This window comes from Pogona vitticeps, chromosome 1, assembly GCF_051106095.1.
Source record: "Pogona vitticeps strain Pit_001003342236 chromosome 1, PviZW2.1, whole genome shotgun sequence".
Taxonomy (NCBI): domain Eukaryota; kingdom Metazoa; phylum Chordata; class Lepidosauria; order Squamata; family Agamidae; genus Pogona; species Pogona vitticeps.
In genome coordinates, this window is record NC_135783.1 from 90,460,790 (window position 1) to 90,487,311 (window position 26,522).

Here is a 26,522-nt window from a genome sequence, read left to right on the forward strand (position 1 = left end):
ACCTAGCGGCGGCACGAGGAGCGAGAGGAGGCAGCGCAGGAGGCGCCAACATGGGCACTGCTAACCAGAGCGGGGACGGTCGGAGCTGACAGAGCCGGGGCTGGCCGTCACCCGTCTCCGCCAACTCTCTCCCTCCCCAGGCGGCTCTCTCTCCTCAGCCACGGGGCGCCTCGGCTCGCCGCCAAGGAGCTACCCATTCCCGCCGACGGGGAGCCCCGTGAAGGGACGCGGCGGCGGCGGCGGCGACTCTCGCCCGGAAAACTTCGTGCCGCCGGAGAGGACGAGGAAAGTTTTCTGCCGCTCTTGCTGCCGCTGGCCGCGGACAGGAAGCGCGGGCTGGTCCCGCCGCAGCCCGCCCGCTCTGGCTCCCGTGACGGCGGCCGTGGCGGCGGCGGCTGGTGGCGAGCCGTGCGGAGGGGCGCCCTCCTCCTCGCCGTTGCCCCGCGGCCGTGGCGGGCCTGTAGGGGGAGCTGAGCCGACGGGGAGGCGGCCATGCCCGCGGTCAGCCTGCTGCCGCTCTTCGGGAGCCCAGCGGGTCCGGGCGCTTTGGGCGGCTCTTTAGGCGGGGTGGCCCTGGGGGTCCCCGGCGGGAGGAAAGGGCCCGGCCCCAGCGGCGCCTTCCGCCTGACGGAGAAGTTCGTGCTGCTCTTGGTGTTCAGCGCCTTTATCACGCTCTGCTTCGGGGCCATCTTCTTCCTGCCCGACTCGCCCAAGCTCCTCAGCGGCGTCTTCTTCCACTCGACCGCCCTCCAGCAGCCACAACCGCCGCCGCCGCCGCTGCCTCCCGCCCAGGGGGACCCCCGCGCCCCGCCGCCGCCGCCGCCTCCCGGAGCCGGGGGGAGCAGCAGCAGCAGCAGCATCGGCTATTATGGGGCGGGCGCGGCGGGAGAAGCGGCCGAGAACCTGGCCAAGATCCGCGAGGACCACGAGCGAGCTCTGCGGGAGGCGAAGGAAACCCTCCAGAAGCTGCCCGAGGAGATCCGCAGGGACATCCACCAGGACAAGGCGAAGTTTCTCCTCCAGGACAAGCTGGGCAGGAGGGACGCGGCGGGCGCCCGCTTGCCCGACCTGCCCTTCCGCAAACCCGTCGGAGCCGTGGGAGTGGAGCCGTCGGACCCCGTTATTCGGGAGAAAAGGGAGAAGATCAAAGAGGTGGGTGACTCTCCTGACTCTCCCGTCCCGCCATTAGCTCTTCCTCCTTCCCATCATCGGACTCGGGGTCTCTTTCTCTCTCTCTCTCTCGTGTTTCTCCACATACAGTTCCTACCCTTCATTTGTTCTCTTTCTTATGTTGACATTGACCTTTAGGGCCCCTTGCCCATTATTCTTACCCGTGTTCTCACTGCTGTCCTTCTTGGGTGCTGTTCTGTGGTTGAGACATCATTTGACCTGAGTAGGAACTTCTAGCGGGGATGGGAGAAAAACACGTGTCCATCCTAGTATGCTAAGGGTTTATATCTGTATAAAACATAGAGCAAGAGCAATGTTTTAAAAGACCTGTTGACCCAGCCTCTGTCAGAGAATGTCATTCCAAACTCAGGTGTTGGGCTAAATTCATAGAGATTTTATTCTCTTTAGGTTCTCCAATTTACAGGTAACAGTCAAGATGAACATAGTGGCAGTTAGGTCTGCCACTTCTAGCCTATCCTGTCAGTACAAGGCAGGAAGATGACCTTTGACTTGAGCTTTCTCAGTTTTGGTATATGTGTAAGGTGGGTGGAATGAATTGCCGTATACTGTGTCAGAAGATATTTCTGTTCCTAGTACTTGAGCTTTTAGTGATTAAAAGCAAAATGATCACTAAAAACAGGCGAGCAACAAGGAAGGAGATTACACTTTATGTAATTTCCTGAATTAAATCCTTCATTTTTTTTCAAATAAAACAAATAAAAAGGCTTAAATAAACTGCAGGGTGTGGACACACAGAGAAGACCTTTGAAACAAAAAATTCTGGGGCACCTTTTCAAATGTCGTTACGTCAGTGATTTTCTTGTTAAACAAGACATTTTGCAACTTCACCCTGAACCATTTGCTTATGTTACAATGTTTAACTTGCCACCTCATCCATTGGTGGTACTGAAAGTTTTTCACGTGCAATATTTTACTAGTTTAGAGAAAGATAGCAGATATTTTATTTACTGACATAAATGCATTCATTTGTTGATGAAATGAGGATGGGATTTTCTATATACTAGTGATTAAACATGCTATAGAGATAACATAGGGGTGTTTATTCACTGAGGTGTTGTTAAACTTTTGAGACTTGCTGATACTGGAAAAGCAACCCCAAAATCTCACATGTTGCCTGCATGTAAGGCACTTTCATGTAAAACTACAAATACAAAATGTGTGTGTACCCTGTGAGAATCCTGTGTATGTGATTAGATGAGAGTGGTATAGAGAACAGATTCTGCCTGAATTCACCTGTGTAGAAATTATTTAGTATGTGGAGTGGCCTGCAGAATAAACAAAGAATATGGAAGGCACACTTGTGATTAGTACACTAAAGTTTTGTATAGCACGCAGAGTAGCGAGTCAAATGTGTGTATGCCACTAAAAACATTTTAATCTTTCAAAAATTAAGTACAGGTATAGCAGACTTGGAAGAAATCCAGGATGGACATATGGTATCTAAAACTGAATGCTGTGGAAAGACTGGCTATAATGTAGCATTTGCAAAACTGCAGTTTGTGGAAATTTTATTGCAGTGCTTAGGTTTCTGGGATCTTTGACTTATGAGGTTTGAAGGAGTAAACAGGTCTGAGGCAAATTCTATGTTTACATGCAACATTGGTGATTAGCACAGCTTATCTCTGGTTTTGTGCCTGCCTCCAGGGGTTTTAAAGTTTTCACAATACTGCATTGCCTGAACTTCTCAGTCTCTACATAGGTTATCCTTATTAGATTGAATCGCCCAGTAAATCATCTAATTAAATTTAAGATCAAAGCTGCTACTGTTATCAATGACTGTTTGGCTGGCACATTAGGCTTGTAATTACAAGAGTCTGATTGCATGGGTCTGCAATATTCTACCTGTGCTGCATTTTTGTGTGATAAAGGCAAAGTGGTTGATTGAGCTTCTGTTTCAGATTATTACTGAAATTGATTTAAAGCTACTTTCAAAGCATTTTGAGTCTATCAAAAAGGACATCCATGATGCAGAATATCTGACTCTTTTTAGTTTCTGTTAAATATTTTATAGAGAGACTAGGGTTTTGAGAACAAATGTCAGTTAAATAAGTGAAGGCATTAAGTATTCTTGTAGTGGGGTCTGCATCTTAAGAGGCTGCTATATTTTTTCCATATCTAATTATCAATCATTTTTAGACCAGTGGCTAAGACTAGGAAGCCAGTTTTGCAGGTATGTTGTACTGTCATTTTTATGTTTGCTCTGCACGGAAATGATGATTGAAAGGAGGAAGCAACAGTGCCATTGTAAATACTATTCACACTGTTGACCATGTATCCTGAATCTCATATTGTCAAATTGCAGTGACATGAAATTCCTCCAGGTGTGTTCTACCTGAGGATAAGTAATTTACTTTTGCCTGCTTGCCTTCTAAGCAGTTCAACCTTTTATGTTTTATGCATTTTACTTGTATGATACCCAAGTTTAATATATGTGATAGCCTGTCACTCATGGAGGAATCTACTTGAATTTCATTGTTCCTCTAAGTAAAAAACAAAACTCTGTTGAACAGATCTACAGCAAGGGGGAGGAGCACAGACATTTAGGGTAGCGATTAGCTTTATTTCTGATATTGTAGCAGATCGATCTGATTATTCTTAAGCATGCCTTGTAATTGATAAACATGAATGAAAGCCTGGATCCATCTGAGTTCATGTAATCATGGCTTTTTGCACAACATTTAACATGTCCATGAAGCTCAGGTCTTTGTTGGGACCTTGATCCATTTTAGTCTCTCTTTTAAAAAACTCCGTTCTCTTCACCATGCTTGTGGGGCATGCATTGCCCCAGCAAATAATCGTTTTTTTAACATTTAAAATGGCGTTTAGCCATTATTACATTAATACACGTAGACTCCTGAAAGCTATTCATTGGCTGGGTGACTTCAGTGACCATGACTCTTACAGTCCCCATCCTCAGCTGGCACAGCTTCTGGTGAAGGATCGCTGGAGTTGCAGTCCAAAAGTGTCCGGAGAACTGAACACTTTATTAGATGATCAAACATGGAAGTTTTCTATCCTGAGCTTAGTGGGATACTTGCAAGTGAATGTAGTAGGCTACTGGGATAAATAAGTTTAACTGAAACCTTGGAGATCTGAGCAAATAAATAGAAATGACTGCAGTGCAGAAATGCACATCTTTCTGTGGATTACAACTTGGTTGGGATTCTAGCATTATAAATACCATCCTTATGTGTATCTCATTTCCCATTTCTTTTCATCCTTATATGCATCCCTTTCCTCTCTTAAGTGTAAGAAAAATTTTCTCCTCCATCACTTCTTGTAATTTTGGTGCTAATCCAGCACATTTGCAGATAGTTTTTATGCCTATTTAAGAGTAATCTTCTTGTGTTTCTTCTGTAAACATTTGCTTCATTTGTTTTACTTTCTTTCTTTCTGTTTTGGACTGATATTCTATTCAGGAATTGCTGTAGTAACTTTATCCTACAACCAGTTTGCATAGGTTGTCCCCAATACTTCCTTTAACTTTTAATGTTTGTTTCGATTGTTGCAGATACATTTCTTGAGTCAGTGATAAACACAAAATGGTTAGTGTGTAGAGCTTTGTGTTAATGAGATTTGCTAACTTTTAGCAAAAGATAAAACTACATTGCATCTGAATTGCTTCAGGAGCATCTTTATGCTTGTTTAATACACAACATCCAAAATATACAATGTACAAAAAGTTAATATACAACATGTTATTGCTGTGGTGTATTTTCCAAATATACAGTACATGCACTTGAAACTGTCAGCTTGACTCTGTCACTAATGGAAGTGTCTTGATGGCCATACTCTGCCCATGTTTACTTGAGAATGCTCAGTGAGCTCAGTGACTGTTCCTGGTAATAGGGAATGCAATGTTGTCAAAGAACAGTAGAATATATCTTTTGAAGCAAAGAAAAGTTCATCTGGCTGCCGCACCCACTTAAGAAATATTCTTTGGCCATCTCTGTGTGACATAAATATGGAAATGTTCTGTGATAAAGAGCTGACAGGCAGTCTTATTGAAATTGGTGGACTTTTTCACACAGAATAATGTATCAGTGTTGCATATGGTGTATTTAATGGCTTCTTCAATTTAAGAACATGTTTTCATTATAAATAACAGCAAAGCAGAACTCATTAGACTTGGTTTTGAAGGTTTGCCATTTTGGTGACTCATATTTTTAATATTGTTCAATAAGCTATTAATTTCATATGTTTAGAATTATATATAAATATATTTTTCAGTTATTTTTGTGGAGGTAAAGCTAAATGCAATTTTAAAAATGACACGTGTTACCTTCATAATAAAATTTAGTTGTAATCAGCAAAATGGTTTGAGCAAGCTTGATATCATCACATGGCAAAAACATAATTAGATTACAGTTTGGTTATGTTGTTCCAGCAGAAATTACTCAATCCAAAAAGCAGAAGTAATGCAATCTAGATATTTGAAATTGGTTTTAATTGTATGAGTATCTAGGAATATTACTGCTTTGGGGAAATGTCACGACCAATCTCATGATGATCTTTAACAAGTTTTCTATAGAGTTGAAGATAGAAGCTGAAATTCTGTTCATATTTTGTTGGGAGAAACCCGTGGTGAAATTATGGTGGTGAAATTATGGTAGTTAGTTTCTGCGTTGAATGAAGAAAGGGTTCCATGTGTTTTCTGAGTTTAACATGTTCCCATTAGTGGCTACTTTTCCCTTTTATTCAGAGCTGTACAACAACTTCTAGACTTTCACAGCTAGCACTAGCCATTGCCCATGTTAACTGTGAGTCCATGGGAGTTGCAGTCCAAAAATAACTTCTCCATGTTTTTGACAGCATCCTAAAGACACCTTGTATAGTCTAGAATTGTTGTACAAAATAGCGGCTAGGAGTATATAAAGCAGAACAATGCTTCTCTGTATTACATTTGATAGCCTTCGGTGACATAATTACAGAAAGCAAAACATTATACTTGGCAGTTGATTCTGTTTTTTCTCATCTGAGTGAGAGAGAAAAAATTATATACAGACATGTGTATAAACTGGTTCCTGACGCCACTTCTTTAGTTCTAGCAGGGATAACTGCTGAATAATTATTAATCTATAGCTTTGCTAGTTCTGTTACATAAAACAAAGAGTAGTGCTTGCTTATATGGTTCTTGTTCTCCACCCATCTGCAGCTCTGAGAAATGCACTCTTGTGTGCACTCTTTCGGTATTCACATCAGACTTCATTTAATATGTGTCTATCAGCAATGCATAGTTCATCTTTGCAACATATATAGTTATTTTCTGTATTGCATCTCTGATAACTAAAGTAGTTCTGAGTAGTTTGCCAGTCTCAATAAAATTGTAGCAATAACATTGCCAATATCTTACTCATTATTTATATGTGTAAAACAACTGCAGAAGTTGTCGTGGTGCCAAATGTGTGCCGGGTCACATGAAACAACCATGTTGTCACATTGCCATGACAGCTTCCATACTTGAGCCACTGGACAAATATAAATATTGAACAAGATACTTGCCCTTAATAAACTTCATGAGAAATCACAATACGCCTAACTTCATGGAAAAGGGAACGCCCTCACTTTATTTCTTCATCAACCTGTTTAGCAAACGACAGTTACTAAATATTGTATTTAGCAAACGACAGTTACTAAATATTGTGCCATATTTTACTTTAGTTTGCCAACTGAAACGCTGGGGACTGTCTTAAATTGTCTGATTTTAACTATGCGTAAATTAACAAGCAAAGTAGAGAATAGTCCTTCGATCAGACAATCACCACTAAGTCAAATTATCTGTCAATAAAATGGAAGATTTATTGCATTTCATAAAAATGCATTTGAGAGTCTTACCTTGAGAGAATAGTTTTTAGTGCAAAAATAAATTCTGTTGTTACTAAACCATATTGACATCAAAATAATTTCAGTCCTCTTTCCTTAGACTTCTAGCACAACGTATGGAACTAGGGTGATATTTTCAAAATGGCATGTATTTTGATGTTTGAGAGAGGCTGTCCCCATCCCAGTCTTTTCAGCTACTCATAATATTTATTTATTGGTTTTCTATCCCGCCCATCTAGACCAAAGGTCTACTCTGGGTGGCTTACCAATTTTAAAACAATAAAACCAAAACATACATTATAGATCCAAAATGGCAAAGTATAAGAAATCAAGACATGGCAGGAGGGAAAGCCTGCCCAAATAGCCAGGTTTTAAGTCTATTCTTGAAAACACCCAGAGAGGGAGCCTGGTGGATCTCCACAGGCAAATTGTTCCAAAGGCAAGGGGCCACTGCCGAGAGGGCCCGGTTCCTTGTTCTTTCCCTCTGAACCTCCCTCGGAGTTAGGCTCCTCAGCCACCCAGCCTGCCTGGAACGGGTGACTGGCAGAACTGGGTGGGAGAATGCACTGTGCCAGATATTGAGGTCCTAAACCATTTAGGGCTTTATGTGTAATTGTAAGAACTTTGAAAGGAATGTGGAAATGAATGGCCAGTCAATGCAAGGCGGCCAGCGTGGGGGAAATATTTTGGTACCATTTCACCCCAGTAAGAAGCCTGGCTGTTGCATTTTGTACCATCTGAAATTTCCGCGTCAGTCTCAAAGGCAGCCCCATGTAGAGCACATTACAGTAGTCTAATCTTGAGACTATAAGCGCATGGACCAAAGTGGTGAGCACCTGCACATCAAGATAGGGACGCAGCTGTGCAATCTGCCAAAGGTGGAAATGTGCAGAACAGATCACTGATGCCACCTGGGTTGCTATGGTGAGCGCTGGGTCCAGATGTACACCCAAAGTGTGGACCTCACTCTTAGTGGTAAGAGTCACCCCCCCCCCAAAAAAGAGAGGGAGTTTCCCAGACCACTGATGTCTTGTCTTAATCATAACCCTTGCAATGTTCAAGACTTCTTTTAGTGTACTTTTGAATTTTAGGCTAGATTTGTGCTAACTTTCTTATTACAATAAACATAGTCACTACCATACAGTTTCCCAACTTTTCCTTGGTGTGTGTGTGTGTGTGTGTGTGTGTGTGTGTGTACACATGTACATGCATAGATACATATAGCTATAGCTATCTCCACACCTTCAACTAGTCATTGCTGCCTCACAGAGATAGGAAAATAATGTAACTTGAAAAGAAAAAAAGAGGATAAAACTCCAATCTGCCACATGCTAGCTGCAGTATATAAACTGCTTTACTTTTTGTTTTCTCAGTAAAATGCCCATTTTCATGTAGGGCAATTTAGCTTCAATGTCTCCTGCAGATCCTGTGGGTACTTTTCATGCTTGCTGATCATGATTTTTCTCATGGATTTGGAACAATCCATATTTTGCCATCTATCTGTACTGGCAAATTGTGTTCCATATTTTCCCAATATGGTTTGATCCTAGTTGCTAATTGTTATTTGCAAAATATTGCAGAGGTTTCTTGTTTGAGCTTGGATGTTGAAATATGGAATGAAACGACTGCTCTGTCTAGAATGAAAGAAAGGAATTGCCTTGCAGAAAGTAGAAGGATGCAAGAGTTGAAGACTCACTGGAAGCTTTTTAGGTTCCTCGCAAGTATATTATCATTTATTTATGTACCACCATAGGGGACTCAAGGCAGCTCACAATTGGTTAAAACTACACAATAATCCCAATTAAAACATCATGATGACACGAGGAACCAAGAAAACATATAACAATATGAAAAACTACCATAAGAAACACTTTAAAAGCATTCTTTAAATTCTTTAATTGAATAGATGCAGCATCCTTAGACCTCTATTTATCCCTTTTAAGCCTGCCTGAAAAAGAAGGTCTTTCCTTGATGATGGAAGGGCCAGAAAGAGTGGACCAACCTGGCTTCCTGAAGAAATGTATTGCACAACTGGAAACAGCCATTGAAAAAGCAGTGTCACATGCTCACCAAGTGAGCCTGTGAGGAGGGTGGTCAGACTGGAAGAAGGGTATCCCCAGACAGTCTTAAAACCCAGGGAGATTCCTATAGGATATGGCCCTTCAGATAGCCTGGGCCCATGTCATATATAGCTTTATAGGTCTTAGCAATCCTTTTGAATGGGGTCTGGCAGCAGATTGGCAACCAGCGGAAGTATTATAATAAGAGATTTATATACTCGCTGTAACCAGGGACAGTCAGCAGTCATTAGAATAAGTAGGCATCCTGTCTCTTTTCTTTGTCATTGAAATGGTTAAATGATTCATTAAGAGTACAAAATCTTAAGGAAAGGTGATTTCTTCAGACGAAATTGAAAGCACAACAAAATGGCCCTCCCAATTGTAAATACTGTATAGGTGAGACAATTTATCTGTTTTGTTATCTTCTCTAGGCAGTTATGTAAGTCTTTTTGGATGTCTGCTCATTTAATTTTCTTGAAAATGGATGGGCTTGAATCAAAGTTTTGATTGGCTTGTGGATCATAGCTTTAATTTTCACCCCCTGGAAATGATTTACCTTATTACCTTCTGATGGCTGTCCATTAGTATATGTACAGATGTCCAGATGTACAGATATTAATGGTTGTCTATTAGTATCTTGGTTTCAATCTGTTTCCTGTTTGACAGGTTCTGAGCTTGGCCTATGGCTGCCAACAGTTGGTACCCTAATAGGGACCAAGTTTTATATTTGTATGAGGATGCTCAGTCCATGTCATTGCAGATCTAGTTTTAGTATGTATTTCAGGATATTATTATTTGGCATTCCCAAATTAGAATGTGCCTTGTAAGTAAGCAACTCTTTGGCTAATAATTTTGCATAGATGTTTCACTGACATACAATTCAAAATTGAGAGAGCAGTAAATATTCATAAAACGGAGGTACAGCATATTCCAAAATTTTTGTCTAGCAAAAACTTTATGAAGCTACTGCATATTTGCATCCAGATCTCTGCCTTAAAACTGTATATTGACATCTTATATCACAAAAGCTGGCTGAATAGCTCAGTGTTTGAGGTATCTGGTTGTGGAGACAGAGGCTGGAAGTTTGGTTCCCCACTATGCGTCCCAGGAGACGATCCACCCTACGTGTCCTTTGGCAAGCTGCATAGTCTCAGGATGTACTTAAAAGAAGGGAACATTCAACCATTTTGTTGTGTTCTCTTACCTAGAAAACCCTGGAAAAGGTCACCGTAAGTCAGAATTAACTTGATACCATGCAATTATTATTAATTATATCACAAAACATAGTACTTCAACCTTTTATATAACCTGATTTTAAGCTCTCATGCATAGTAATAGGTATATCTTGCCAGTGGTATACCAGTTTTCTTTATAAACCTTCTTTTCATATAAACAAGTTCCTTCAGTCAGCTAGCTTGTAAGAAAATTAGTAGCTTCTGCCAGACATCAGATTTGAGTTACATAACTTCCCAAATGTCTGTTGTAAATGGAGAAAATACCTGAGATTTGCTATACTAGCTTCAGAAGCCTCTTGTCTTAAAGAGAAATTATAATTGGATTAATAAACTCTTAGTTAAATGACTTAATGAGAATTAATGGGTATGTATTGCAAACAGCTAATTAGCAGAAAAGAATGGAATTGTGTAACAGTGGGCCCACTGCTATAATTAAAAATAGTACAACAGCAACATGTGCAACATGCTGCTGTTGTTAATAATGCTTAATATTAAAGCATTATGCCTATATTATGATATGGATTTAATTAGCCACTGAATTAAACACATGTATCCTTGGAGTACAGTATATTTTCTGCTAGTATTTACCAAAACCATTTCTTACTAAATCAACATTATAATCCTGATTTCGTTTCCCACCAGATGATGAAACATGCCTGGGATAATTATAAGCATTATGCTTGGGGATTAAATGAATTGAAACCCATATCGAAACAAGGACACTCAAGCAATTTGTTTGGTAAGTAATGTGTACTTTTGTGCTTAATGACATCAATTGATTTACTGCTCTGAAGTTAGAGATTACGTTAGAAACATGTATGCTCTAAACCAGATGTTGTAACATGTCTTTAAACAGTTGATTATTGAAAATCACCAAAGCAGCATTGCCTTGTCATGGTATAGTCACCCATCCACAGGGGATGTCACCTCTGTCCTACTAGCAAAATGGTACTGTGCATTTTTTTTCTCTTCAGGGATTTTTGTTCTGCAAACATGAATCAATGATCCATGAGGTGTTGAAAAATCAGTTAAACATATAACTTTAAAGTACAGTATAAAAATTTCACCGAGCACAGAGCTGTGTTAATAGTGATAATATTGTGGAGTGACCAGAATACCACATAAGGTGATGCAAGTATTTGGGCAATGTTTTGTTTGGCTGAAGTGGTAGAATAGTTCTACTACTATACTAGAGTGGAGTTCTGACTGTTGTCTCTCCTTTCCTTTTCTTTCTTTCTTTCTTTCTTTCTTTCTTTCTTTCTTTCTTCCACCCAACTACTAGTAGAGCCACTATTCTGGGTGGCTAACAGAGTAACATCAGAATAGCATAATAACAATTTTTAAAAATTCAGAATGTTCAGAAAAGGGACAGATACATTGATTAATTTCTATTTGTCTAGTTCATTATCAGCTCTGAGTGTCTGCAACATCTCCTATGGTAATAGTTTCTGATAGAAATTTATTGACTATTTGAAGGAAATGTATATAATGGTAGACCTTCATGAACAACAACAATCATTTTCTGATATTGTGGATTTTCTTTTCCATTAGTGACTTCTTTTTTGCCCTTTTAATAATGGAGTACTGGCCTCTCTCTCTCTCTCACTCACTGTGTCTCTCTGTTCTTTGGTGAGTTGACACCAGTTTGAATATTCTGTATTTACTGTATGAATGCAAAAGCAAAAAAAGAGTGTGTTGCTTATATAGTGCCCCATAGTGCTTCAAGCACTCAATAAATTGAGTAAATGAATAGACAGTTGTGGCTGACACACCAGCAGCCTCTGTCTTTTACCCTGTATTGTTAAAGGATATTTGTTGTGTTGTTACCATTCTGTAAACCTTCCCATTCTTGTTCCATTTCACTAGATATAATAGCAAGGAAACTACGTATATGTTTAGTAACCCTAAACATTGTGACACGTAGATGTTACTTTTTTGAAAGGAAGCATAGGACTGTTGTACTTAATACAGTAGCAGTATTTTTGCATTCCAATAATTCCTGACTTGTTTATTTACTCCTGTAATCTTTGAGCAATAGACTATCCTCTTTTATTTTGAACTATAATCCCATCCTCAATCCAGCAAATCTGCTTTTTCTATTCCATTTGCATTCAGTAAAACTATCTGCACTACTGCTTTTTCAATCATATTGGATCCCATTCATACATAAAATACACAGTAGTTATGTGCAACATTCCCTCTAATTTTCCACCAACACTGAGCAGAAACCCAGCCCCACATGCACAAAGTTCCTACCATGACTGGACCAAATGGGTGACACTGCAGGTATGCAGCATCAATACAGTACTGCACTACTATACAGCTTAGAGGAAACATTGGTTATTTGTCATTGGCCTTCAGGTTGTGTGCTAGTTTCTTTTTTCCCATATGACCATGAAGAAATGATCTTTTGATTTTTCAGTCTTCCACAGTTTGGCATTGCATTCAGTCTTTAAATTTTGCGCTCTTACCAAGCTGTAAATTGAATTCTTTGAAATGATGAGAAGATTATCCAAAATTTGCCTCCACTCTGACATTAACTTCTGTGATGATGATGATGATGATGATGATGATGATGATGATGATGATGATGATGATGATGATGATGATGATAATAATAATAATAATAATAATAATAATAATAATAATAATAATAATAATAATAATAATAATAATAATAATAATATCCAGCTGTCAATTCTGATTTATGGTGATAACTGACACAGTTCCCCAGGTATACTCCAAAGTAGTTTACCATTTCCTTTTTCTGGCAACACTCTAGCACTTACAGCTTGTCCAAGCCCACACAGGTTGGGTTTTCTTCCTAGAAGCACAGTAAGGTTTTGAACTCCTGACTCAAACCCCCGCCCCCCATATAATGGAACACCTTAATGGCAGATCCAGGTATCTTAGTTTAAGTTTCAAACATTCCTTGCTCTTAAATGTATTGTTTTTCCTTTAAGATGCTTGTCCTTAATCTTCAAACAAGATGGCAGTACGATATGTGCTGCTATTTTGGCAAGCTCAGAATAAATTAGCTTGTGTTGATGGTATACATTTTTGGTAGAAGATGTAAGAAGCAGAACTTCAAAAGTCATTATACTTGGAATATATATTCTCTGATATTTTATGTAATTCTTCCTCCCACAGAAAGTAGTTTCTGCCCTTGACTTTATATGTTTTCTCTTCAAAGAATGATTAAATATAATTTGTGAAGAGAAATGTGGGTGGCTGGTTCTTTAGATTAGTACTTAGCCTGAAATGTCAAGGTTGGAAAGTAAACTTTAGCTTTGGGTGGAGGCTTACATACTGTAAATCAACCTTGTGTCATGTTAATAATCATTTATGGTGACATAAATTATAAACCAGACAACTCCAAGCAAATAAAGCCTAAGGCAATAGGAAAGCTAGTGATTCAATCCACGTCCCTTCCTTCCTTGTGGATAGACCTAACTGTGCTGTAGGACAGTGGTTCTTAACGTGGGCGATAATGCCCCCCAGGGGGCGATTTCATTTTTCAGGGGGGCGGTAGAACGAAAAGGGGCGGTGTGGGGGCGCTGGAGCAGAAGGGGGGTGGTAGGGGGGCGCTGGAGCAAGCCAAACCTGTTAAGATGGCTGTAGCTTTTTTACAGTGTGCATGAATATATATTTTCATTTAGTTTCAGAGTTTTCGTCTTGAAATTTTTAGTTCCTGCATTGTGGTTTGTTTTTATGCCCTTTTTATATTTCTTTTTGCGTCTTAAAATTTGCTTGCAACTAAATCATTAAATGTTACTTTTTGGGGGCATTTCATTTTCTTGGAATTGAATTTTGTTTTCAGGGGTCATTGGATTTTAGTGTCATAAATAAATAAATAAATAAGAAAGAAAGATTTCATCACCGCAGGGAGGGGGCGATGTTAACTTCCTCAATCGCTCAAGGGGGCGTTTCTTTCAAAAAGGTTAAGAACCACTGCTGTAGGACATTTCCACGACACTCACGGTTGCAGCATGATCTGTAGGACATTGTACGGGCTGACTGTGCTTTGCACACCAGCACTGGAGGTATATGTTAGACTGCTTACTCTTACATTTCCATGCTTATTTTCCTTTTCAGTTGGTTTGTCTTTCAACTACATTGTATTCTACACAAGTTTGGATAGTTTGTTCATGTGTTCCAGTTGTCACATGACTATGGAGTAGGTATTATCAATAATAGTTGTACTTGTTTTTGGTTCTGTTTGAGGGGTCACCACTGGTGTCCTTGGACTCGTGCCCCGTGCACTTTCTCAGATCCCCCCAGACCTCAGCATGCACGTTGAAATCATCCAGCACAAGAAGCCAAGGAGACTCTTAACACCACCTACAAGACCAGCTTGGCTCAGGAAGGGAGACTGTGGAGCAGCAGGGTGGGTGGTGTACCAGTAGAATCCCTATTCTGTCCTGGGCTCTCACTTTCAGAAACATACATTGAATTCTGGAAAACTGGGGGATGTGACATCTTGTGAGGGGAATGGAATCATGATAGACCACTGCAAGTCCACTTCCCTCCCCCAAGTCTTGTTTGCTGCTGCACAGAGAACTCAGAGTTCAATGCTAAATGGCAACAAAAATATCAGTTTCCTAGGGATTACTGAAAAGAAATGTGTGACCTTCTGTTTTCCTCGATTGGTATAAATTCATTGATTTGAGGGGACTAGTTTGACTGAATTTTTAGGTTACCTACATGCATAGGGTTTTTAGGTTATGTGCTGTCATATTGCTTCCAGTTTATGGCATGTAAATGAATTAATACCCTCCAAAGACCCTAGACTTAATAGCCCTGCTTAGGTCTTCCAAAGTGAAGGCTATAACTTCCTTTATTGAATCTATTCAATCCTCTTCTCTTATTGCCTTCAGCTTATTCCACCATCATTGTCTTTTCCAGAGAGTCTTGTCTTATGGCATGCTCAAAGTATGAAGATCTCAAGCCTCTTATTTCTAAGTGAGAGTTCAGAGCCTGGTTTGATCCAGCATCCCTTTCTTTGTCTTTTCATAAAATTTTCCTCCAAAATCACACCTTGAATGAATCAATTTTCTCCCAACAGCTTTCTTTACTGTCTAGTTTTCTCTAGTATGTACTGGTTAGTACATACCAGTCAGCAATCACATCATACAGACAGTCTTGGCCTTGATGTTTAATGACACACCTTACACCTAAGGATTTGTTCTAATTCTTTAATAGCTACCCTTCCAAGTCTCAATCTTCTGGTTTCTTTGTTGCAATTTCCATTTGGATTGATGATTGAATCAATGGATATAAAATCTTAACTATTTCAGTTTCTTTTTTGTCAGTATTAAAGTTATCTTGTAGGCATTAGGTTAATATTCAGTGGTAAGCCTCCTTCTTAGAGGTCTGTGACTTCAACAGATGGGTTGTGCACCTGCACCAAACAATTGCTGGAATGTTCCAGAGCTGAGAAACCTTTTGTTAGGACCGTGATCCCACTCTGTCTCCAAATGGCTAGGCTCAGCGTAACATCTCTCCTTCAGTTCTGCCTTTTTTGCTGCATCAACTGAGCGTAGACTGACTATTTATACTTCTTTGCAAAGTCATGAAATCAGACAGTGCTTATGCTGACAGCCTTGGAGTTTCTGCAAATAATGTCACCAGGGCAAGCATGTCTGTAAAAAATTTTTGTTCCTGCTCTTGACTCCTGCTGGCAGCAAACTTTTATTTTTCTTTGTGCTAGTCTCTATTGCACATGTGTACAGTATAATTGAGAGGATCTAAGGTCCTTGCTAGTAGAAGCAAAGCACCTCTATTCTCTATGACCTGGTTTTAGACACTATGAAGAAATAGGCTGATTTAGTAACTACAGTACATTATTTTGCTGGAGTGATAAACTGATTGTATTTATAACTTGTGCTGATTTTGTATGATAAAACTATTTTAAATCCAATAACATTTTCCTCTGGGAGCTTAATTAGTGCCAAGATGTATTAGCAAATCAAAGATGTTTATCCTGTTTGTGCTATATTCGTTTTAAATCAGATTGCCCTATATGTCCGCCATATGATGCAAAGTTAAAAATAAGTTATGATTATCTCTTTATAAGAACACATAGGTGTCAAGTACCTCTTTGTAAGTGCAAATTATAAAACTATTTTATTCAGTAATACTTACATCAGTTTAATTAGAACTCCTGGATAGCTTAGTGGTTTAGATGTTTGGCTGTGGAGCCAGAAACTGGGAATTTGATTCCCTTTGCTTCCTTGACAGGTACTAGACTCAGTGATCCAAAAGGTCCCTTCCAGCTCTGTAGTTTTAAGATTAATATTATAGTTGACTGTATCTGTCCTTCCTTAAATGGCTTAACCCTACTTTTGTATAAGAGTTTAGAGCTGGCCAACATACTAGACCACATCGTTTTCCTGTCGTTAATATTGGATTTGTTTATTTGTGAAAATTGAGATTGAATTGAGCATTTATTTCATTTTCATTTATCAAAGTTGAATAACTTTTTGCAAGTATTGACACCTTTTTTAACCTTGGACATGCTCTTCAGTATCTTAACGATTTTCTCTGAGTGGGAAAAAAAAAGCAGGATGTTTGCTTAGGGCCTGTTTAGAGCAGTTGAATGGTTTTAGATTTATAACTAGCTGATTAAAGAAGTTATTTACGTTGATTACTGTGGATTTGCTTCAGGACCTTTGTATAATTTTTATAGTTTACAAGTGGGGAACTTGAACTAACTGGAGAGTGCTTCTAGAAAAGTATAATTTACCTTTTCTAGACCAGTTAATGTCGCTACATTCTCAGCAAGTTTTTAATATGAATATTTGATGTTGTATATGTCTCACTTAAAAAGTTAATTGATAGCAAGTACGCTTCTATAAGTATTAACAATAAGGATGATTGCTGTAAACAGGATCCCAGTTCTTATGCGCACAATATCCATTTCCAGTTGGAAATTCTATTTTAATTGCATCTGTGGGTCTATCTTTATTTCTGACTTAACAGCAGTTAATGCCCTACATTGGAAGGCATCAAAGTTAAAAAAATTCAGCATACATTCTGCAAAGATACAATGTGCTCAATTATTTTTGTGAATGGAAAAATAATGTTGTCTCTTATTTCTGCAAAAAATGCCAATGAAGCTTATCTAATAATTTTGCTTTCTTTATAGGTAATATTCAAGGAGCTACAATTGTTGATGCTTTGGATACTCTGTATATTATGGAAATGAAAGAAGAATTCAAAGAAGCAACAGAATGGGTGGAGAAAAATCTAGATTTCAATGTGGTATGTATTTCTCTTTACTGCTGTTTTCATAGAGGCAAAACAGTATTACAGTATCAGTGTTCATGTATCAAGTTTCTAGGCTGTTTTCTGAAGAGGAACCAGCAGGTTTCATTCCAAAGAATTAAGTAATCCTCCATTTTTTGTCTGATTTCCCCCCTTCTTAATATGAGATGAAACAGTAAATTTTAAAACCCTAACTAGGTAATATAATTAGAAATGGGCTTCTAGCAAACAATTTTGATTGTGTATATGTTTAGAATGCCGTGTCCTTTCCATATATAGGTGATTATCTGTGGAGGGACATGTCTATTTTGGACTGTCTTTTAAAAACATGTTTGCAGACTGTGTTTTTACTGACATCAGTTATGTAAATATTGCTTTTTAAAGGCCCTCAACTTTACCTCTGTCTCAAGAGCAGTGGTACAGAAATGCCAAGTGTAGCATTTTCCTTCCTAATTGGACTATTCTAATGAAAGTCTGTGGCAGTAAAGCTAGGATATAATCCGTTAGTGATAGACCAAGACTCTGGCTAGGCTAAGAGGCAATGCTAAAAAACATTAAGATATCCCTATGCCTTTGCATGTATCCATGAAACATTGATATTCCCTTCTCTTGTACTCTATTTTATGTGGTGCTAATGAAAGATATTAATTGTTACTCTTTTAAAAGTTTGGTCAGTTCTGGTTTTAGGGAGAGGTTAATTGGTCTTGAAGAAATAATGAACTAGTTGAAGAAAGTGCAATGTAAGATAATGAGGATAATAATCCTGAAATAATGTAACAAGTGTGATGGCTAAAGTGAAACTGGAGAATTCTGTTCCGCTTCAATGGAAGACTTTTACTGGCTTCTGTGTCTTATTCCTTTCTCCTGGCATTTTCCATGGAGAAGGGAAGAAAACATGAAAGACCTGGATGATGGATGTATGAGACCTTGTTTCTTGTTACAGGAGATACTACTCAACTAGTATTAATTTGATTTGCATGTGGGTAGAGAATAACACTGAGTTTATTTTTCAAAAAAAAACAACTTTGATATATTATTTCTTGTTTAATCTTTATTTCTTATCATTCATTTCTTTATTTTTAATTCTCTATAAAATCTACCCAAAGAGATTTTTCTCTCTATTCTAAAGAATTACAATTCCAGAACTCCTTACAGTGTTAATACTTCTCCAGTGGGAGGTTTAGAATTCCTGATAATCCATTTTTGTTTAAAATTTCTCAGTTTATTCTTGTTGATGTTTCTAAGAAGCATCACTACCTCAGTCTTTTTCAGTGTGTAACAATTAAAATAGCAGGAAATCCTTTTGACAGAGAATTGCAATTGGCACCACCTCCCTTCACTTATCTGCTTCCTGCATAACTTTTCATGGAAATATAAATCTCTGCCAAAAGATTATTTACCACATATCACTTAGCTAGAATTTGTAATCATCTGACCAATGTTCAGAAGTCTTTTTGTTCTAAACAAGGTTGTCTTGTAGATGTCTACTCAAAAATTAAGGTTCAGTGTGAGATTTAATCTTGAGTAAGAATGTATCAATTTGTAGCCAGAATATAACTTTATTTACTTAATGTGATACATATCCAATCAACTATGCTTTAGTTTTAATCCAGAAAGTAAAAAACAAATCAGGTCTTTTGTTCTGAATATAATGAAATTAAAGCATAGCCACATTATTAGCCACATTATAATCTCACGAAGAGTCGGACACAACTAAATGACGACGAATCAGGGACTTAGTCATTAATACTGTATAGGTTTTACCAGAGGACCCAGTGGAGCGAAGAAGAAGAAGAAGAAGAAGACGAAGAAGAAGAAGAAGAAGACGAGTACAAGAATGAAAAAGAAAATTCCCCATGGATTTTTACTGAGACTACTAATATTTATTGAACAAACTGAAGGCATGGAATAAATGATGTAGAAAAGCTGTAGGAAAATACTGCTTGAAGTTAGGAGATCTCAGATGGACTGTATAGCAAGCCTGAAGCAATATTAGGACAGATACAATTTATCACGGGATCCTGAATCCTTATATCATATATTTAATAAGAGTTTTTAAATTGGCTTACTCCTAGAAAATACTTTCAATGTGCCAAGAAAAACATGTTCCTTTCTTTGTAATAGTAAATTTCTTCTAAACTATGTTGTTATTGCTATATCCTATCAAGTTGTCTCCAGCTTATAGCAACCTTGTGACTGAGTGATCTCCAAAATGTCCTATCTCATGGTGTGCCAAAAGTAGGATAGCCTCAGTTATAATATTTTTGCCTCAGATATTGTTCAGGCTCGATTTGATCTAGAACCCACTTGTTCATTTTTCTGGCAGTTCAAGGTATCTGCAAAGCTGTTCTCTAGCCCCACATTTCAAACGAACCAATTTTCTTCCTGTCAGCTTTCTTAACTACCCAGCTTTCACACCCATACATGGTTATTATAAATTATAAAGGGGGTTAAAAAATAAATAGGTAAGTATCATAATATTGTATTGCTATATCTATGGTCCTGTGCAGCCATTTTCAACCTTTTTTTGGCCATGGCCATAAACGTAATATGAATGAAATATAGGCTGAATCAGGAATGTATAAGTGGCATAACAAACCTTATAAGGTGGTGTGTGAAAAATTCTTTCCAGTCTGTGGCCCGCTTCAAATGCGCCAGGACCCCCAGGGAGCCATATGACCCCCTTTGAGAATGGCTTGTCCAGTGTACCAGTGGCTGAGTTTGACACATATATAAAGGCAGCTAAAATAATTAAAATCTAGATAAATTAGAGGTATAATGCATATTTATTTTGGGGTATGTGTATGTTGCCTAGCTTGTATTTTTGAAGGGGAAAGTAGTCCTCATTGTCTACTAATAGACAATCTACGTTCTTGTTTCACAAGTAGAACAAATCTGATAACTCCAGTTGCAGATAGTTCAATAACGTTGTTGATATGTTGGATCTTTGTTCAGTTTGCACATGTTGGAAGCTCCTTTTCACTGAAGTTACTTTGTCAGCATGCTATAACAACTGGGTTAATCATGGTAGTCTATGTGAGTTCCTGGGGACATGCAGGGCAACTCTTGCCCTGACTGTATACTCTCAAAAATATCTGCTTGGTCAGAATGATCAGGGGTTCCCAGCCGTGATTCTCCTCATGATGTTGGTCTGAAAGTCCCAGAAACCCAGACTACTGACCTTATTGCTTGGAGTTTGAGTCTAGCCACAGTAGGGCAGCCAAGAGTAGTCTATGCTATCTTCTAATTCAGCAAAATTCTTCCTCTTGTAATTTGAATTGCAGAAGGACTAGGCACATTACACATCAGGTGTCACTTTTTATCAGTGAAGGCTTGTTATATGATTGCATATTTGAGAGGTTTTATTTTACTCAATCAGAAATTAATCTGAATGGCAGTCAGTTGGACATAACGGCATGAATAATTGGGGGCTCTTTCTGTTCCTGTTAGATGAACACCAGGTTATATTTAGGAATAGATAAGTTGTGAAATGTTAGCTTTAAGGCAAGATGGAGATCAGGAGTTTTGGGGTCAGCTGGTTTAAAACTTCCTCTCTTGCCATTGTTACCAAGTGGGGAGGTGCTCAGCTATAGCCTACCTATATTTGCAACATTATTCTTTGTTTGTTACATTTATATGTTGCCTTTACCCCAGTGAACTCAAGATGACATAAATTTCTCCCAACTTGTTGTGTACAACAGGCTTGTCAGGATAAAAAGGGAGTGACTGGCCCAGGCATTCCACTGAATTCCATGTCTCAGGGAGGACTTGAATCTATCTCCAGTATCTTTCTCCAGTGCTCACCCATTCCACAAAGATTCTAAGAAGCTATAGCAGGGCAGAAGTGCAGAACTTTAATTATGTGACGAGAGCCTAGAGTATCTGCTATTTACGAATGTATGCATTTTAAGCAAATGATTCACATTTTGATATATCTGAATTTACCATCTGTGTATAAAAAGTGTTGTAGTTGTTAGGGGGGTGGGGTTTGACACAATTCAATATTAGTCATTGACATTATTTGCAAAGAACAGATGAGCCTTTAGGCCTCTAGAACTTCTAGATTATCTAGGCAGCATTCACTGGTGTCATTCTACATTCAACAGCAATGTCTGTTGGAACCAAGGCAATCCCTGTACTATACTGAACCCACTTGTTCATCTTTCTGGCAGTTCAAGGTATCTGCATGTCTTTTGGTGCTGGCTTCTGAAAGCCAGCAAAATGCTGTATTGCTGAAAGCCAGCAAAATGTGGTATAAATTGCCCCAAGTTGAGAAATCATCATAGGTACAGTGGTGCCTCGACTTACGAACGTCCCTAATTACGACCATTTCAAGTTACAACCAGCTCCAGCCACAAAATTTTGCTTCTACTTGCGACCGGAGCTTCCACTTACAAACAGAAAAAGAGAAGGGGGAAAGGTGGGAAATTCAAATTTCTAACTGTAGGTGACAATGAGGCTGCATCTTTGTAGCTCTTTTGCCCCAGCAGTTAGAGAGCATGCATTGTCATCAGAGGCTTGGGACTGCCTCCTTCTGCTTCTGAGAGTGTGTGTTTGCAGGGAGGCTTTGGACTGCCTTGTAAGCTGTTGTTTCTGCTTTTTAAAAACTGTTCTGGGTGTTTTCGCAGCATGATTTTGAGCTTGGGGTTATATTTCTGTTCTGTGATGGGTCTTGGGGGATTTGTTTATTTGTTGGCTTCCCCCCCCCATTTCCAATGGGTCTTGGGGGGTGGGTTGCTTTTGGAGGTTTTTTCCCCATTTCCGGTTGGTCCTGCATCTTTCCCTTGCTTTTTCCTTTGTTTTCTTTGCATTTCCAGCCTGCCCCCTTTGTTCTCTGTGCATTTCCAATCTTCTCTGTTTATTTTCTGTGCACTTCCAAAGGGTCTTGCATGCTTGATTGCTTTTCTCCCACCCCACCCCCCGGCCAGAAGGGATTAATTGAGTTTCCAATGAGTCTTGCAGTGACTTTTTTGAGTGTGATTTTTTTTCTTTGGCCGGAACTGATTAATTGCATTTCAATGCATTCCTATGGAAAATTGTGCTTCAAATTATGACCATTTCGAGTTATGTCCATCTTCTGGAACAGATTATGATTGTAAGTGGAGGCACCACTGTATTGTCCAGTGTGCAAATGATAAATGTATGTGGTGATTCCATAACTTGAGGCAATTTGTTTCAAACAGTTACATCATTTGTGCTATGCCACTGTAACTAGATAAGGTTGGTGCAGCAGAAAACATTATTTGTGTCAAATAGAATTTGGAGTAGCTAGATATTCTGAAATATTTCAGGATTTGCTTGAGAAACAGAAATTAAAAGAGGTCAGAGCCATTTAATTAAGTGTGTGCTATTCAAAAGCACTTTTAAAACCCCTTTTTAATCCTTTGATTCAGAAATTGGTATTAAAATACATACATATATACAGTAGAACCTCTACTTACAAACTTAATCCGTCCCATAAGATATTTGTTAGTTGAAATGTTCATAAGTAGAAGCTCCATTTCCCATAGGAATGCACTGAAAACCAATTAATCTGTTCCAGCTGAATGAAAAAAGAAGAAGAAGAAAAAGGAAAATAAAAGAAACAGAGCAAGTCCCATGCTGGGACTGCAAAAAAAAAAATCCAAAAATAAACATTGGAGCAAGTCCCACGCTGGGACTGCAAAAAAAAAAAAAAAAAAAAAAAAAAAAAACCACCAAAAAACAAAACAACACAGAAACATAAGCCCCCAGCCCAAACCTACCCTCCAAAACCCACCCAGAACCACTTTTCAAAAAAAGGAGCACCTTACCCGTCCGAAGCCTCCCGGGGGCCCCCTGTCGTTGCGATTGATGCCATTGGAGACCTCCCAGGGGTCCCCAACCACCATGATTGCCGCCTTCAGAGACCTCCTGAGGGTCTCCCACTGCCGCGATCGCCACCTTCGGAAACTTCCCCAGTCTACCCCAGGAAAGCCTGTGTCAGGTTGGGGAAGCCCTGGGAGGCCTCAGAAGATGGCGATCGCAGTGGCGGGAAACCCCTGGGAGGTTTCCAATGGCAGTGATCGCGGTGGCAGGGGGCCCCCAGGAGGCCTCCAAAGGTGGTGATCACAATGGCAGGGGACCCCAGGAGGTCTACGATGGCGGCAATCACGGTGGCGGGGGACCCCCTGGAGGCCTCCAAAGGTGGCAATTTAGGTGGTATAAACAATAGGTATACTTTATTCTGTGTTAACCAGGCTTCATTTGCTGAACTGGCCTTATTTTAGGTGCCACATTCTAGAAAGGGCATGTTTGATTTTAAGAGATAAGCCAGTGGGATAGTAAGGGGTATGGAAATCGTGTACTGCTTTGCACAGTTGACAAGGCAGGATCAGTTTAGTCTGGAGAATATTATTTAGAGATAATGGCAATGATCTTCAGAGCTCCAAAAGGCTGCCATGGATTGCTATGAAAAGCTTTGTAATTAGTGCAGTTTACCAAAACTTGATTACTTTTTTTTAATCTTGAATTTTATACACAATAAAATGTGTGTGTTGTTTTTAGAAGTCCTTGGATAGCATAGCCCTCTGTAGGCTAGTTTGCAGTGAATGGCACATTTTCAGTTGTTCAGTCCAAGTTTGTAATAATTCTTATAACAATGAAACTTAATATTTTATTGGGCTTAAGTTTCTGCAAGATAGACATACTAAAATGGCATTGTGATATTTTGTTAGCACCTTTATAAATTAACTTGAATCTTAAATATCATTCTATTCCTAGAATGCAGAAGTTTCCGTTTTTGAAGTGAACATCCGTTTTGTTGGTGGGCTACTTTCAGCATACTACCTTTCTGGTAAAGAGGTAAGATTATATGCAGCTATGCAGTAATTAACAGAGTTGCTGGTTAAAGTCTAGATCAGTGGTTCTTAACGGGGGCGATAATGACCCCCAGGGGGCGATTTCATTTTTTAAGGGGGCAGTAGAACGAAAAGGGGCGGCGTGGGGGCGCTGGAGCAGAAGGGGGCGGTGGGGGGGGGCTCGAGCAAGCCAAACCTGTGAAGATGGCTGCAGCCTTTTTACAATGTGCATGAATATATATTTTCCTCCAATCTTAATTTAGTTTCAGAGTTTTCGTCTTGAAATTTTTAGTTCCTGCATTGCGGTTTGTTTTTATGCCCTTTTTATATTTCTTTTTGAGTCTTAAAATTCGCTTGCAACTAAATCATTAAATGTTACTTTTTGGGGGCATTTCATTTTCTTGAAATTGAAATTTGTTTTCAGGGGTCATTGGATTTAAGTGTCATAAATAAATAAATAAGATATCACCGCGGGGAGGGGGCGATGATAACTTCCTCAATGGCTCAAGGGGGCGTTTCTTTCAAAATGGTTAAGAACCACTGGTCTAGATTTCTGTGAATATGATTGGAAAATAATCAGTAAAATGACAGTCTTTCTGGAAGAAACTTGGTGTTAGGAGGCATTAGGTGTATACTTTTGGGGAAAGATTATCATCCTATCTATAACTCTGTTGCTGGGAAAAGAAACCTATATTGATGATCTGTGTAATTTTCTGGATCTCTATGGCTTGGGAAGGCTTAAACAAAAATCTGAAATCCATAATTTAAGAAGAAGCATAGTATCTTATATAAACTCTTCATCAAAGGGTAGCACAAGAAGACTCACAGGATATAAAATAGAATTTGTCCATATGCTGCCCATTCAGAACAAGCATGCAATATGGATATCCAAGTTGAGCTGACATTTGCTAGAAATCCAGAACATGCTAACTTTTGATGTGCTGAGCTTATGAGGAAAAACAGTGTTCCTGATAAAGAACAGGCCACATTTTTTTTTTTTTTTGTGCTTTGGAACCTGATTTCAGATATTGTGTAAGGCTGTCAATTTGTTACATTCTGTGACTCGTATTATTAAAAGGATTTTAAAAATATTTAGTATTCAAAACTTCTTTCTTTTAAGCAAATCTCACCATATTTTAGTGGGACACCTGGCAAATGTTTATAACAAACCTGGACACATTCCTCAGGATTTGTGTTAAATCTGCATATTTTATCCAAGTTGATGGAAGGGATTAGGAGAGAGCATTTTCATTCTTTTGGCATGCTCCCAAACTCTTAATTGTGGTTAAAAGCCTGCATGTCATCTGCAACAGTTGCAAAAGATGTAACATTTCTGTGACATGGTATATTTCTACCATTGCAAAAATTGACTACAAGGTATAGGAGAGCCATAACATAGACATACTCTTAAGTGCTTCAGACTCATAATAGTGCTGTTTGTTTGTTTATTAAATATTTTTACCCCACCTTTGTCCTTGAAAAGGACCCAAGGTGCTTAGAAATTGAAAGACAATATTTGAAGATGGAAACAATGATAGTTAATATCATTGAAAGATAATATTTAAAGCTAAGAACAATGAGTAAAGAGGCATCTTACATCATTAAAAGAAAATATTAGAGTTAAGAAAAGTAACTATACAAATACAGTGGGGTCTTGACTTGAGAACTTAATCCATATTGGAAGGCGGTTCTCAAGTCAAAAAGTTCTCAAGTGAAATCTGCATTTCCCATAGGAATGCATTGAAAACCATTTGATCCGTATCTGCTCTTTTCCGTCCATAGAAACTAATGGGAAGCTGCTATTCCGCCTTCGACCACTAGAGGGGGATATTTTGTTTCTTTTTTTTCTTAGGTCAAGAAAGGTTCAGGGAAGGCAAGGAAAATACAGTCCAGGCAGTACCAGGCAGTCCGAAGACTGTCTCCTAATCCACTCTCTAAACGCTGGGAGGAGTGAGGAAGCAGACAGGCACCCTTTTCACTGGCCAACAGTTAACTGAACGTTCACATTTTGCACTTTCCCTGCCTCCCACGTGGGTTTTTTCAGTTTGTAACTCAAATCTAAGTACTTAAGTCAAGTCAATATTTTCCTATGAGAGCGGTTCTTAAGTCAAAATGTTCTTAACTCGAGC

At 39.1% G+C, this 26,522-nt stretch overlaps 1 protein-coding gene across 1 annotated transcript in view; it reads left to right on the forward strand.

The window, feature by feature from the left end:
• Window positions 1–364: 364 nt before the first annotated feature.
• MAN1A1 (mannosidase alpha class 1A member 1) overlaps window positions 365–26,522 on the forward strand; it is a 65,392-nt gene continuing 39,234 nt past the window's right edge. The window contains exons 1-4 of the mRNA XM_020802159.3: window positions 365–1,152; window positions 10,952–11,048; window positions 17,457–17,572; window positions 24,317–24,397. Coding sequence (XP_020657818.3) covers window positions 493–1,152; window positions 10,952–11,048; window positions 17,457–17,572; window positions 24,317–24,397 — 954 coding nt within the window. The 5' untranslated portion in view covers window positions 365–492. The remainder of the gene's footprint in view (window positions 1,153–10,951; window positions 11,049–17,456; window positions 17,573–24,316; window positions 24,398–26,522) is intronic.